We start from the raw sequence: 11,773 nt of genomic DNA on the forward strand, positions 1-11,773 counted from the left end.
GCATTTTGGCCTGATTATTGCGGCAAGAAGAAAATGTCGTACTGTATGTAGTACTGGGTACAACGGGTTTGCAGCGATGAGTTGTCTCGTGTACTTTGCATCGTTTCGATCTTGGATCTCACGTCTCTCCGCCGAACAACCACGTTGGCCTCATGGTCCTGCTGCCCAATAACAGCCTCAGCACTTGCAGACTCAGACAGCTTATAGCCGTTGCGATCCGATGCCAGTCATGTACCGGGTACCAGCGTGTCATGTACCAGTACATCCATCTCTGCTTCTCGTAGACTTTTTTTTTTCTTTCTTTTCATTCCATCCTGACCGATCAGCGCGCAACGATCATCTTAACCACGAGAGATCATCTGCGCAATGAACCGAGAACTGCCCCTCATTCGCTCGGACGGATGACCGTACTTGAGGAGGCGTCGAGTGCTGGCTTGCAGGCTTGGGCCCCTCCCGAGCGGACCTCCGCAGCTAAGAATTGCGCTAGGTTAACCGTTCGATGGAGCCGGCGCCAAAAACGCTGCATGGATGTGCCCACGGTCCCCGTCGATTTCTCGAAGCGGTGAAGAGAGGGAAATGCATTCTTGCTTTTCTTGACTTAGACCGAGGTTTAGGTTAGAGTTGTTTGTGACAGTGTGACTCATGTTGTCCTTGCATCATTCGGCAGGAGGAGGTTTTTTTGTTTCTGTTGATGATCCCTCCATAACGTCCTTCATTCTGACGAAGGACGACAATTACAGATTCTTTTTCTATAGCAATCGACCCTTTAGAGAAATAACTAGTATTGTTCTTTCTCGAATTGTGGATTCGTACAATCTCGACCTCAGTCCCGAAAAACTGCTCCCAGCCTCCTCGATTCATTCGTTCGTTGCTTTTAGTTCCAGAAAAAAACAAAAATCCCAATCACAACGCCGCTCTCAGGCAGAGAAAATCGAGTGGCTTGTGCCTGCGTGATTGATCTCCGCCGAATTCATTGCGAGCAAATCATTCCTTCAAGCGGCGCTGGGCCCTGTCTGTCGTGCAGCTCTCGTCGTTCGCCGTGGTTGGTCGCCGTTTCCCCCCCTCGTCGTCCACCGAGCCCTGCCACTGGACCGAGTTTTGGAATCTCATAATACGCCGGTTTATTCCCGGTTGTTTCGGTGCTTCTGTGCTCTGTGAATCGGTAGCACTGATCCACGGCTGAACCGTGGATTGAAGAGATTTTCGTTCTGAGGAAAAGAAAGAAAAAAAAAAAATTCATACTCTTGTCGTTTACATACTACAAGTTGACAACTCCTCACGTCGGGAATGGTTATCCCTGCGTCTGGACAGCATTCCATTCCGTGACGGCTGATCCTATTTATGCCACGGAACATATAGACAAGGTGGCTACGATTCTATTGCGGTGCTGACGATTGATCAGAGCGACGTCGGCTGGTTTCGATTGGGATATTACGACCGGACATTCGGGCGGTGGTATTGCAAACTCAGACGACTAACCGATCAAAACGCAGAACCATCCTGGAAAAAAAAAGAATTCGCTTCCATGGTCATTGCTTTGTCTCTGACCTGCGCATTGCTGTCATCCGGTGCCGTCCGATATGCAGACGTTGCTCAATCCAGTCTATCATGAGTTGTGGAACAATGACGGGGCAGTCAAGGCGGATCTGGCGTGGAGGGATGTCAAGGAGCTCTGGTGGAACGACGTAGATGCTGGAAGTCTGTCGACATCAACAGAGAAGCGCAGTGCGCAATCATTGAGCAATGTACGTCCTTGTTTCCCACGCTTTGTTTATCGCGAGTCTCATTCTCCACGTCTTGCATCCATGGTCCACCCACAAGCAAGACGATTAAAGTTAACCACGGTTCTAGTGGCCCCCCTCCCATCCCGCGTCCTCGCAATTAGACCTTCTTAGCGCGATTGTCCTGATCACCGACAATTTTCTATCCTCTGTGGATGCGGAGCCCGCTGGTTACGGGACTCCTCCCCCCTCGTACGAGGAAGCGTTGAAGGATCTCCCACCTGAATACGACGGAATCCCTGCGGCAACGGCCAAAGTTCCAGTCCACGACACGGTCCCACCGCAGCAAGGCGACGTCGCAATCGATTCCAAGGAAAAGTCGGACGTGTATCCCCACGTCGGAACCGATCCGGACAACATCCCTGGTGTTCGACAATGCGGCAAAAAAGGAAAGAAAGCTGCTAAGAAGGCCGCTCAGCAGAAAGGAGGGAATAACGATGGGAGCGGGGAGAAGCAGCAGGAGAGTCAGGATAATACCGGTGGAAACGGTGATGATGGTGGAAATGGGGGAGCGGGAGACGGCGGTGATGGTGCTGATGGCGGTGATGGCGGCGACGGTGGTGACGGTGGGGAGGATGACGACTGGGGTTGGGTAGTCTCTGGGAATAAGAAGAAGAACAAGAAGAAGCAGCAGGAAGAGGAGGAACGAAAGAAGAAGGAGGAGGAGGAGGAGCAACAAAAGGCCACGAACAGCCTCAGCTGGGCGGACGAAGCGGACAATGCCAATCAGGATGACGCGTGGGCAGGATTTACCACGGTCGGTAATAAAAAGAACAAGAAAAAGAACGAAGTGGTAGGTAGCACGTCTTGTTGCCTAGGAGCTTGCTAACGAACCATCCCGGAAGAACAACGGCACGATGACGAATGGGTTCCAGGAAATCAACCTCAGCGACAATTCGCCCCAGCTGGATTTAAGTTTCGATCCTCCCACGAACAAGAGCTCCGGAGGCGGGTTCGGCTTGGGCGCATGGGGCAAGGGCTGGAATACTAGCAGCGGATGGGGTTTCAACGTTCTGGGCACTGATACACCGGGCAAGGAGGAGAACAACAGCACAAACCCGTGGTCTGTTGCTGCCGGAAAGAACAAAAAGGGTGCTGCTGGGAGTCTGAACTTTGGCGCTTTTGGTACGTCAAACGCCGACGTCAACAACGATGCCGAAGAGAATGGGGATGATGGTTGGTCTGGTTTCACCACCGTCAAAGACAAGAAGAAGAAAAAGGGCGGGATTGAAGAAGCCTCTTTAAAACCGAAGCAGGAGCCGGCGCAAGATACAGAGCCGAACGGCTGGAGCTTGTGGGGAAACAAGGACACGAAAAAGGACATACCCGAGGAAAAGACCGCAAGTTCGGCACTGGCTACGAACGATATATGGGCGCCCTGGACAACCAAGAAGAACCAGAAGGGCCGCAACATCGATCTTCTCGTCGACTCGGAACCTACAACCGCTCTTGCAAATCCGGCCCCCGAGACGGCAGTCGGAAATGTCTGGTCCGCGCCAACATCGAAGAAGGAAGACAAGCTCAAGACTGATAACGGGTGGGCTGCGTTCGAGTCAAAGGACAATGACGAGGATGATGGGTGGGGTTGGGCTGCCGTGGGCAAGAAGAACAAGAAAAAGAGCGTCATTACAGAGGACCTGGTGCAGGTAGTGGAGCCGGCGGCTGCCGTTGAAGCTACGAACAACGCGGGCGAATCCAACGAGGCCAAACCCGGGGCGGAGAAGCCGGCCGTGGAGGAAAACCACCCATTCTGGGATGGCTGGGAGACGTGGACTGCCAGCGAACGGAAGAAAAAAGAAAAAGAGGCAAAAAAGAAAAGCATTCCACCGCGCAAGGAGCTACCTCCAAAGAAAGAGACAGAGCCGGAACCTGACCCAAATGCGGAGGAAGTCACCGCTGAGGCGGAGCCAGAGCAGCAACCGGAATCTAAAGCCGAATCTGAGGAGGAGAAGAACGACCCATTCTGGGATGGCTGGGAGTCATGGTCTGCGGCGATGCGCAAGAAGAAGTTGAAGGAGGCGGCCAAGTGGAATTCCCCCCCGCAAGATTTGTTCCAGACCCCATCCCAGACGCTGTTCCACCCGCGGGTCCGAAGGGGCTTCTTTATGGCGAATCAGGCAAAGACAAGACATCCTCATGGGTCGATTCCCAAATCACGGACCCTCCGGAAGCGCCCCCGATCGTACCGACTGTTGTAGACGAACCCGGAGTGAATGAAAATGAACATACCCATTCGCTGTCCTCCGATGAGGAAGCTCGGCGTCGGATGCGGCGACTGGCCCGGAGACGGGCCAAGTATCCCGGCCTGACGGACGAGGAGATTGAAGAGTTACGCGCCCGGCGTCGGGAGGCCCGTCGCGCCGAACACGATGGCATGAAGAGCAGCTCCGGCAGCGGCGATTATGAACGGAGCCGCAGCAGCCGGCATCACCATCGTCACCATCATCACCATCACGCGCCTCGGACGTCGAGCTCGAAGCGGACTAGTTGGCTCAAGCGACTTACTACCGCGTTGTAGGTGTTATGACTCCACTTTGGATTGGGTTTTGGACTAGGGCGTCTGGTTAACGATTTACATACTTGTTTGATGTTTATGACTGTTATGACTTGATGACTGAGCTTTTTCATGACCATTCATGATTGTATTGATATCCAGATTGGATGGATTTGGTTGACCATGCACAGACTGATCATGATGATGAGATCATGAGACATGAGAGAATGATATTGTTCGAGGAGTTCACAGATGTTGATCATGTTAATGCTGATCATAGCCAGCCTCTCCAGAGTCATAGTGAATTCAGCGTCAATGCGCATACCAACACTTTGTGGCTTGAAGATAGCCTTAAGTCATATGAGGGGGAAAACCCGGTATAAATTCACATCATTGCTACGAGCCATATCAAATCAAGAGCCCAAACCCAAAAGAGATCCATTCCGTAAATCCTGTGTCAAAAACAAAGCAAACCCGACATGCCGATCAATAAATATTCGACTCAACCGAAGTGGACATCGCGAATCGTCCCATCATCATCAATCCAAGATGAAAATTCCACCACGCAAGGAGCTGCCACCGAAGGAACCGGAACCGGAACCGGAACAGGAGCAGGAACCAGAGCCGGAACAAGACAAAGCTGAAGCAGAGCCTGAACCGGTCGAAAAGAATGATCCGTTCTGGGACGGTTGGGAGAATTGGACGCCAGCTGTGCGCAAGAAGAAGGAGAAAGAGGCCGCCAAAAAGGGTATCCCACCGCGCAAGGAGCTGCCGGCGAAAACTGAGCCAGGGCCAGAAGCGAAGCTGTCGGGATCTGAGTCAAAGACCGAGCCGAAACCTGAATCAGAAGAAGTCAAGACCGACCCGGAGCCCGAGCAGCAACTGGAGGCCAAAGCCGAGCCAGAGGAGGAAATGAACCATCCATTCTGGGATGGGTGGGATAAGTGGTCCGCAGCGGTGCGCAAGAAGAAGTTGAAGGAGGCGGCCAAGATGGGAATTCCGCCGCGCAAGGAGCCTACTGCTAAGGAGCCAGAACCTGAGTCGCAGCCAGAGGCTCAGGCTGAGGCCCAGGGAGAGGCAGAGGCCAAGCAAGAAGCGGCAGCTGAACCTCAACCGGAGGCCAAAGCCGAGCCTGAACCGGCGCCAGAGAATCATCCGTTCTGGGCTGATTGGGACAAATGGAGTCCTACTCAACGCAAGAAGAAAGAGAAAGAGGCGGCGAGGAGCGGCATCCCAGCACGCAAAGAACCTACAGTTGCCGAGCCCGAGTCAAAGTCAGAACCGGACCCGGTTGCTACAGATGCACCTGCTGAATCCAATGAATCTGAGGTTAAGCCTGAGCCCGAAGCTGAAGCTGCGCCTGAATCCGCGCCAGAACAACTGGCCGAAGATAACTCACAGAATGACTTTTGGGCCGGCTGGGACACATGGACTCCCGCCGAGCGGAAGAAGAAAGAAAAAGAGGCAAAGAAGAAAGGCATTCCGCCGCGCCAGGAACAGCCACCGGCTCCCGAACCCCGCGTCCTGGAAGCGACTGCGGTGGAAGAGGATCCGCACGCGGACTTTTGGGCGGGATGGGACACTTGGTCCCCGACCGAGCGCAGGAAGAAAGAGAGGGAAGCGAAGAAAAAGGGCATTCCTCCGCGTTCGGAGACGGCCGCAGCCGAGCCCCTGGCCGAGGAGCCGCCGCCGCCCGCACCGACTCCTCCTCCGCAAGGTGTGACACCGGATTTAATCCTGGAAGAAAGGGCAGAAGACGATGCATGGGTTGAATTTGCTCCCAAGACCTCCAAGACCCTGAAAAAGGGAACCCTAAAATCGCCAAAAGCGGAAACCAAACTACAAGATATGCCGAAAGACGGTGCGGCAGCGGCGGCGCGAGGCATCTGGTCCTCCTTTGGCGCTCCATCGACCTCCAAGGCGAAACCAAAGGACGAGAAGCCGAAGGAGAAGAGCGATGTACTGATCGATGTTGGGGCAGACGCGCAAGCGCCAGCCGCTCCCCGATTGGACGGTTCAGCCGCCACAGCCGCGCCCCCGCCGGCTGCCACGTCGAAGACTACGTCAACGCCTGGTAGACTCTCCGTTGCGGAGCGCATTGCGATTCTTGAAAAGAAGAAGAAAGAAAAGCAACAGCAAGAGGCGCTTCTCAAGGAGGCACGGAAGGGAGTCGCCCTACCGTCGTCGGATGCGGACGCCGCCGCTCCGCCCCCGGCCCCGGACCTAGCCCCCGAGCCTGTCCCAGAGGACGTCAGCAAGGAGACTGCGTCTACGACCAAATCCAACTCCAAACTGACCGAGTCGAAACCATTCGTTCCAGAAGCTCCTGCGGACGAGCCAGTCGCTCAGGTGAAGGAGGAGTTGCACCAATCTATTCCCGGAAGTTTCCCGGAGCCGGCCCCTGTAGACGTGCCCGCGGAATCATCCAAAGACAAGGAGGAATCCCCACAAGAGGGGAAGGAGAACGAGGAGGAAGAGAAAGAGGAGAAGGAAGACTTGGAGATAAAAGAAGAACCTGCAGCAGAACCTCCCGAGACGGAGCCAGTGCCGGACACAGCTGAAGACAGCGTCCCGGCCCCGGCACCTCCCGAGTCTACTACGACTGGGACCACCAAAAAGGAACGAACCAGGATCGAGCGCACCGCGGGCGCTAGTTCCTGGGGATTCTGGGGAGTTGCACCGCCGCCGCGCAAAGCCACCAAGAAGGTGGCCAAGGCGAAAGTCGACAGTGGAACTCCCACCAAGGAAGAGAAGCTAAGGCTCTCCCGGTCCAAATCTGACGCAACCAAGCGGCCAAAAGTCCGTGAGTCTGAAAACGACGCGGACAAGTCGTCCTCGGAGCATCATAAGCGCTCCGAGGCGAAACGCTCCAGTAAGCCGGCCATGGGTCTCTCGAACTTCATCCTTGGCGGACCGCCCGCCAGGTCCAAGTCAGTGCGACGATCGAATACCGTGACCTCTCGCCCGAGCTCGAAGCATTACTCGACAGATGTCGATGACTACGGTGCTCAGTCTGCGCCGGAGGATAAGCCAGAGGCGTCAGAGAAGGCGGCTAAGGTCATGGGCGTCAAGTCTTCGAGATCACACAGGGAGAGATCGCGCTCGAGGAAGCGACATAGGAGTAAGTTTCGTTTTTAATGCGATTGATACATTCCTTGCTAAAGTACTTGACGCAGGTTCGAAGGATCCGTATGCGTTGGATGACGAGGACATCGTCATCGTTGACAAAGAGGTGGACGCCGAGGCTAACGTGGAACGTCGCAAATCCAAGCGACGATCGGTGAGCCGTCCAAAAATTCTGCATGTTAACATTGTCGGCTAATGCCTTTGGATCAGTCCCGAATACGTGAACGCGAGGCTGAGGACGACGCGGTCGTTGTCGATGCTGAGCAGTCCACTTCAGGGCCCCAAGTTGTTTCCGGGCCCGATGATCTTGCATTCGTCGAACCGCCGTCATCGCCGAAGGAGCACAGGCGCAAACGGGCGAGCGCCCCTCCGAAGAAACCAGACTCTAGTGGTGGGCTCTTGGGGATCCTGAATTCCTTGCGAAAGCCCACCCGACCAGAACCCGAACGGCGACACAGATCTCGGTCCTATCGCGATGAGCTGACGGAGCCGGAGATAGAAGAGGGGCGTGCAAAGTCACGGAGACGCCGATCAGTCAGGGCGGATACGGATGGCGAAGGCATGACGACCGACGCGGGACCTGCTGCGCTAACCGATGTGGACGAGGCAGAAGCGCGCAGAGCGGAACGCCGGGCTGAACGCCGAGCACGGCGCCGTGCTGCTGAGGAGCAGGCCCGCTTGGCGGAGCTGCAGGAGGCGGAAGAACGGCGAGCTCGGAGGGAAAGAGCCCGTGAAGAGCGCGAGAAGCGAGCGCGCGAGGAGGAGGAGAGGGAGGAAAGACGTCAAGAAGCGAAGCGGGCGCGCAGAGCAGCGCGTGAGGAGCGACGGGCGCGAGAGGAGCAAGAAGCAAGGGAAGCCGAAGCCCGGGCTGAAGCGAGGAAGGCCGAACGGCGCGAGAGGAGACGGACTCGGGAGGCTGAGCAAATGAACGGCGGCCTATCGAGGCATGCCTCCAAGTCCGGGCGGCGTCGGTCGCACGCCGAGCGGCCGGAGGAAATTGAAGAGGATGTGGAGAGACGGCACCGCCGGTCTGAAGAGCGTCGCTCTCGGCGCAAGTCCGTTGTTCCAGACCCCATCCCAGACGCTGTTCCACCCGCGGCCGAGGCTCCTCGAGTTTATGGCGAATCAGGCAAAGACAAGACATCCTCATGGGTCGATTCCCAAATCACGGACCCTCCGGAAGCGCCCCCGATCGTACCGACTGTTGTAGACGAACCCGGAGTGAATGAAAATGAACATACCCATTCGCTGTCCTCCGATGAGGAAGCTCGGCGTCGGATGCGGCGACTGGCCCGGAGACGGGCCAAGTATCCCGGCCTGACGGACGAGGAGATTGAAGAGTTACGCGCCCGGCGTCGGGAGGCCCGTCGCGCCGAACACGATGGCATGAAGAGCAGCTCCGGCAGCGGCGATTATGAACGGAGCCGCAGCAGCCGGCATCACCATCGTCACCATCATCACCATCACGCGCCTCGGACGTCGAGCTCGAAGCGGACTAGTTGGCTCAAGCGACTTACTACCGCGTTGTAGGTGTTATGACTCCACTTTGGATTGGGTTTTGGACTAGGGCGTCTGGTTAACGATTTACATACTTGTTTGATGTTTATGACTGTTATGACTTGATGACTGAGCTTTTTCATGACCATTCATGATTGTATTGATATCCAGATTGGATGGATTTGGTTGACCATGCACAGACTGATCATGATGATGAGATCATGAGACATGAGAGAATGATATTGTTCGAGGAGTTCACAGATGTTGATCATGTTAATGCTGATCATAGCCAGCCTCTCCAGAGTCATAGTGAATTCAGCGTCAATGCGCATACCAACACTTTGTGGCTTGAAGATAGCCTTAAGTCATATGAGGGGGAAAACCCGGTATAAATTCACATCATTGCTACGAGCCATATCAAATCAAGAGCCCAAACCCAAAAGAGATCCATTCCGTAAATCCTGTGTCAAAAACAAAGCAAACCCGACATGCCGATCAATAAATATTCGACTCAACCGAAGTGGACATCGCGAATCGTCCCATCATCATCAATGTAGACATTGAGCCTGTCAATAGAAAACACAATAAGCGTCATTCCACATTCAGTGTACGATGGGAAGTACATACCGATCCGATCGAAAATCCTTAGTAGTCACTTCCCCCCGTTTCACGATGCGGTGGGACGCGGGGAGGTCTTTTTTCGCGAAGAACTGGACACCGACTTTTGTCAATCACTTCCTCCACCCAGTATAGGATTCGAGACCACTGTTACTGACCAATTCATCGCTGGTAGACTCGGTGAGTTTTTTGCCGACGAGTTTGGTCAGCCATTCATTTCGGTTGTTGTTATTATTGTTGTTGTTGGTTAGGGGAACGTTGATTCCTGGGACGACGAGAGGCATGTTTGCTCGATTGCGAGGTACAAAATAAAACTCGAGTTATGTGGACGTGGAAAATCGGTTGGTTGACAAAGATCCCAGGCGATGATGCGTATGTAGTCGATGAGTGAATTGTAGATATTTTCCAGATGGTACCTAGAGGAGGTAGGTATCTGAATTGGTCGTTATTTATCAGGGATGCCTGCACAGCCTGGATTTCAGCATATCATGACGTTTGAGATGGAGACATAGTGTAGGTGACGTCATCAGGTCTTCCAGTGTATACTGACGTTTGAGTTAGTACGAGTGGTTAACTCCATACCTACCTATTATTGATCATAGCAAGATCTTGATTGGCTCACATTAATCAGCGGTACTCTTTCCGATTGGCTTTCTGTCACGTGGCATTTCTTGGCATATCCCATCCTCCACAACTGTGGTACGAGTACATTATTGGGGACCTCGGTTTCTCGTGACATTCTGCCGCTGAGTCAACTGGATTCCAGTTGCTACTACTTACAGAGAACAGCCAAACAACCCGCTCATCTCAGTGTTAGTTCTTCTTTAGTACCTATCTTGGACGATGAACTGGTTCGCGTGCATGAGGTTCAACGGCAGCGACCACAGTGGGAGCCGTTCTACATTGGGAGTTCGGCAGGTTGCAAGGACTCCTAAAGACCAATTTGCCTCGAAAGATTCCTGACTATAACCTCGTGGCAGAAATTATTACCATGCTGACTGAGCCGTGGGCTCGCGATAGCTCTTTTGGCAAGGGTCTTTATGAGTCATGCTGATTGTCAAATTGAGGGCATTGGAGTCAGCAACGCGCCGACCAAATCACTGCAGTCTACTCGCTCAATTCCGGCCTAAGCAGTCATATTGACACGTGTAGCATTGAATCATACTATTTACAAACCATGACTTGTCATTCAGAGGAGTGATTTATAGCAAAGAGGATGACGTTTCGAGACGGGTATAACTACTAGGGCGTTGGTTCGCGGCCTCCGAGCTATCCCAGGACATCAACAACAAGTTCTCAGATCGAGCTAATTGACGAGCCCACTCTCCAAGGGAGATCATGAAGCCGTTGGCGCTATCGACAGTTTTTGGATGCTCAGGCCCCAGCACCTTCTTAGATCGAGCGTCCCGGCGATCAACCAGCTCGGTTTCTGTGACTCTGAATCTCGACGTCGAAGCATAGTTTTTTTTTTTCGAGGAAGTCTCTAACTTCTCGTCGAGATCTTATCATTTGTCATGTACGGATCGTCCTGTCCATGCTTGTAGCAAGTGGCCGTCGGGGGAGAGGCAACAGACTGACTGAATAGAATGGGGATGGCCATCGAAGATATGGCACAAAGTCGCTGAAGAGGATCATCAGGGACAGTCAATCTGGTGCGAGCCAACTGATTGAGGCTGGCTGAAGTCCAAGGAACCGCCTCGATCAGAGTCGCCGAAGCCCGGATTTTCTTGGGGGAGAGCACGGTCTTTCCTGTCGATAGGGTAGATCCTGTCAGGGACCGGAGTTGTCCACACAAACCCATACCAATCCGCAGTACGGCGAGCACCAGGGATCTGTCCTCTCCACCACCAGCTCGTACTGCGGAGTCCAAGTAACCCGGTCGGTTAGTCAATTACCTCTTCCGATCCGGCAGCGCCTTCTGATGGGCATGGACGGTACTTGAGGGGACAAGTGCTCGTCCTTCTCTCCAGTTTCGGTGGGCTGATTGATTGACGGAGCTTGATCGTCCTCGGTGGTCATACCGAACCCCAGGGCTTGTCTATGCTTTTGTATCCGGGAACCCAGCTTGTGTCTTGGATATATTAGCAATACGTCCTTCATTCTCGTGAGCTACCTAATGGGTAAAGCGGAGTCTGGAGGTACCTACAAACCTGCACCATCAAAACCCAAAAGACACCTTCGGGAACGAAATTAAATTACAATGATGATGGCATTCATCATAGTAGTCATAGTCATGAGTCATGGCAAAGCTTTCTAT

The 11,773-nt window shown here is 53.8% G+C and overlaps 2 protein-coding genes across 2 annotated transcripts; one reads left to right on the top strand and one right to left on the bottom strand.

Moving 5' to 3' along the window:
- Nucleotides 1-4,824: 4,824 nt before the first annotated feature.
- VTN31DRAFT_3282 (uncharacterized protein) lies at nt 4,825-8,931 on the top strand (the record flags this gene model as incomplete). The annotated part of the gene is made up of 3 exons (XM_069403544.1): nt 4,825-7,396; nt 7,452-7,555; nt 7,612-8,931. The coding sequence occupies 3 exons, from the start codon at nt 4,825-4,827 to the stop codon at nt 8,929-8,931; spliced, it is 3,996 nt and encodes a 1,331-aa protein (XP_069262715.1).
- Nucleotides 8,932-9,409: 478 nt separating this feature from the next.
- Nucleotides 9,410-9,800, bottom strand: VTN31DRAFT_3283 (uncharacterized protein; the record flags this gene model as incomplete). Its single annotated transcript, XM_069403545.1, has 3 exons — nt 9,410-9,464; nt 9,526-9,608; nt 9,675-9,800. The coding sequence occupies 3 exons, from the start codon at nt 9,798-9,800 to the stop codon at nt 9,410-9,412; spliced, it is 264 nt and encodes an 87-aa protein (XP_069262716.1).
- Between the last annotated feature and the right edge of the window lie 1,973 nt (nt 9,801-11,773).

Source organism: Thermomyces dupontii, assembly GCF_041956625.1.
Source record: "Thermomyces dupontii strain NRRL 2155 unplaced genomic scaffold VTN31scaffold_2, whole genome shotgun sequence".
In the NCBI taxonomy this organism is placed as follows: Eukaryota; Fungi; Ascomycota; class Eurotiomycetes; order Eurotiales; family Trichocomaceae; genus Thermomyces; species Thermomyces dupontii.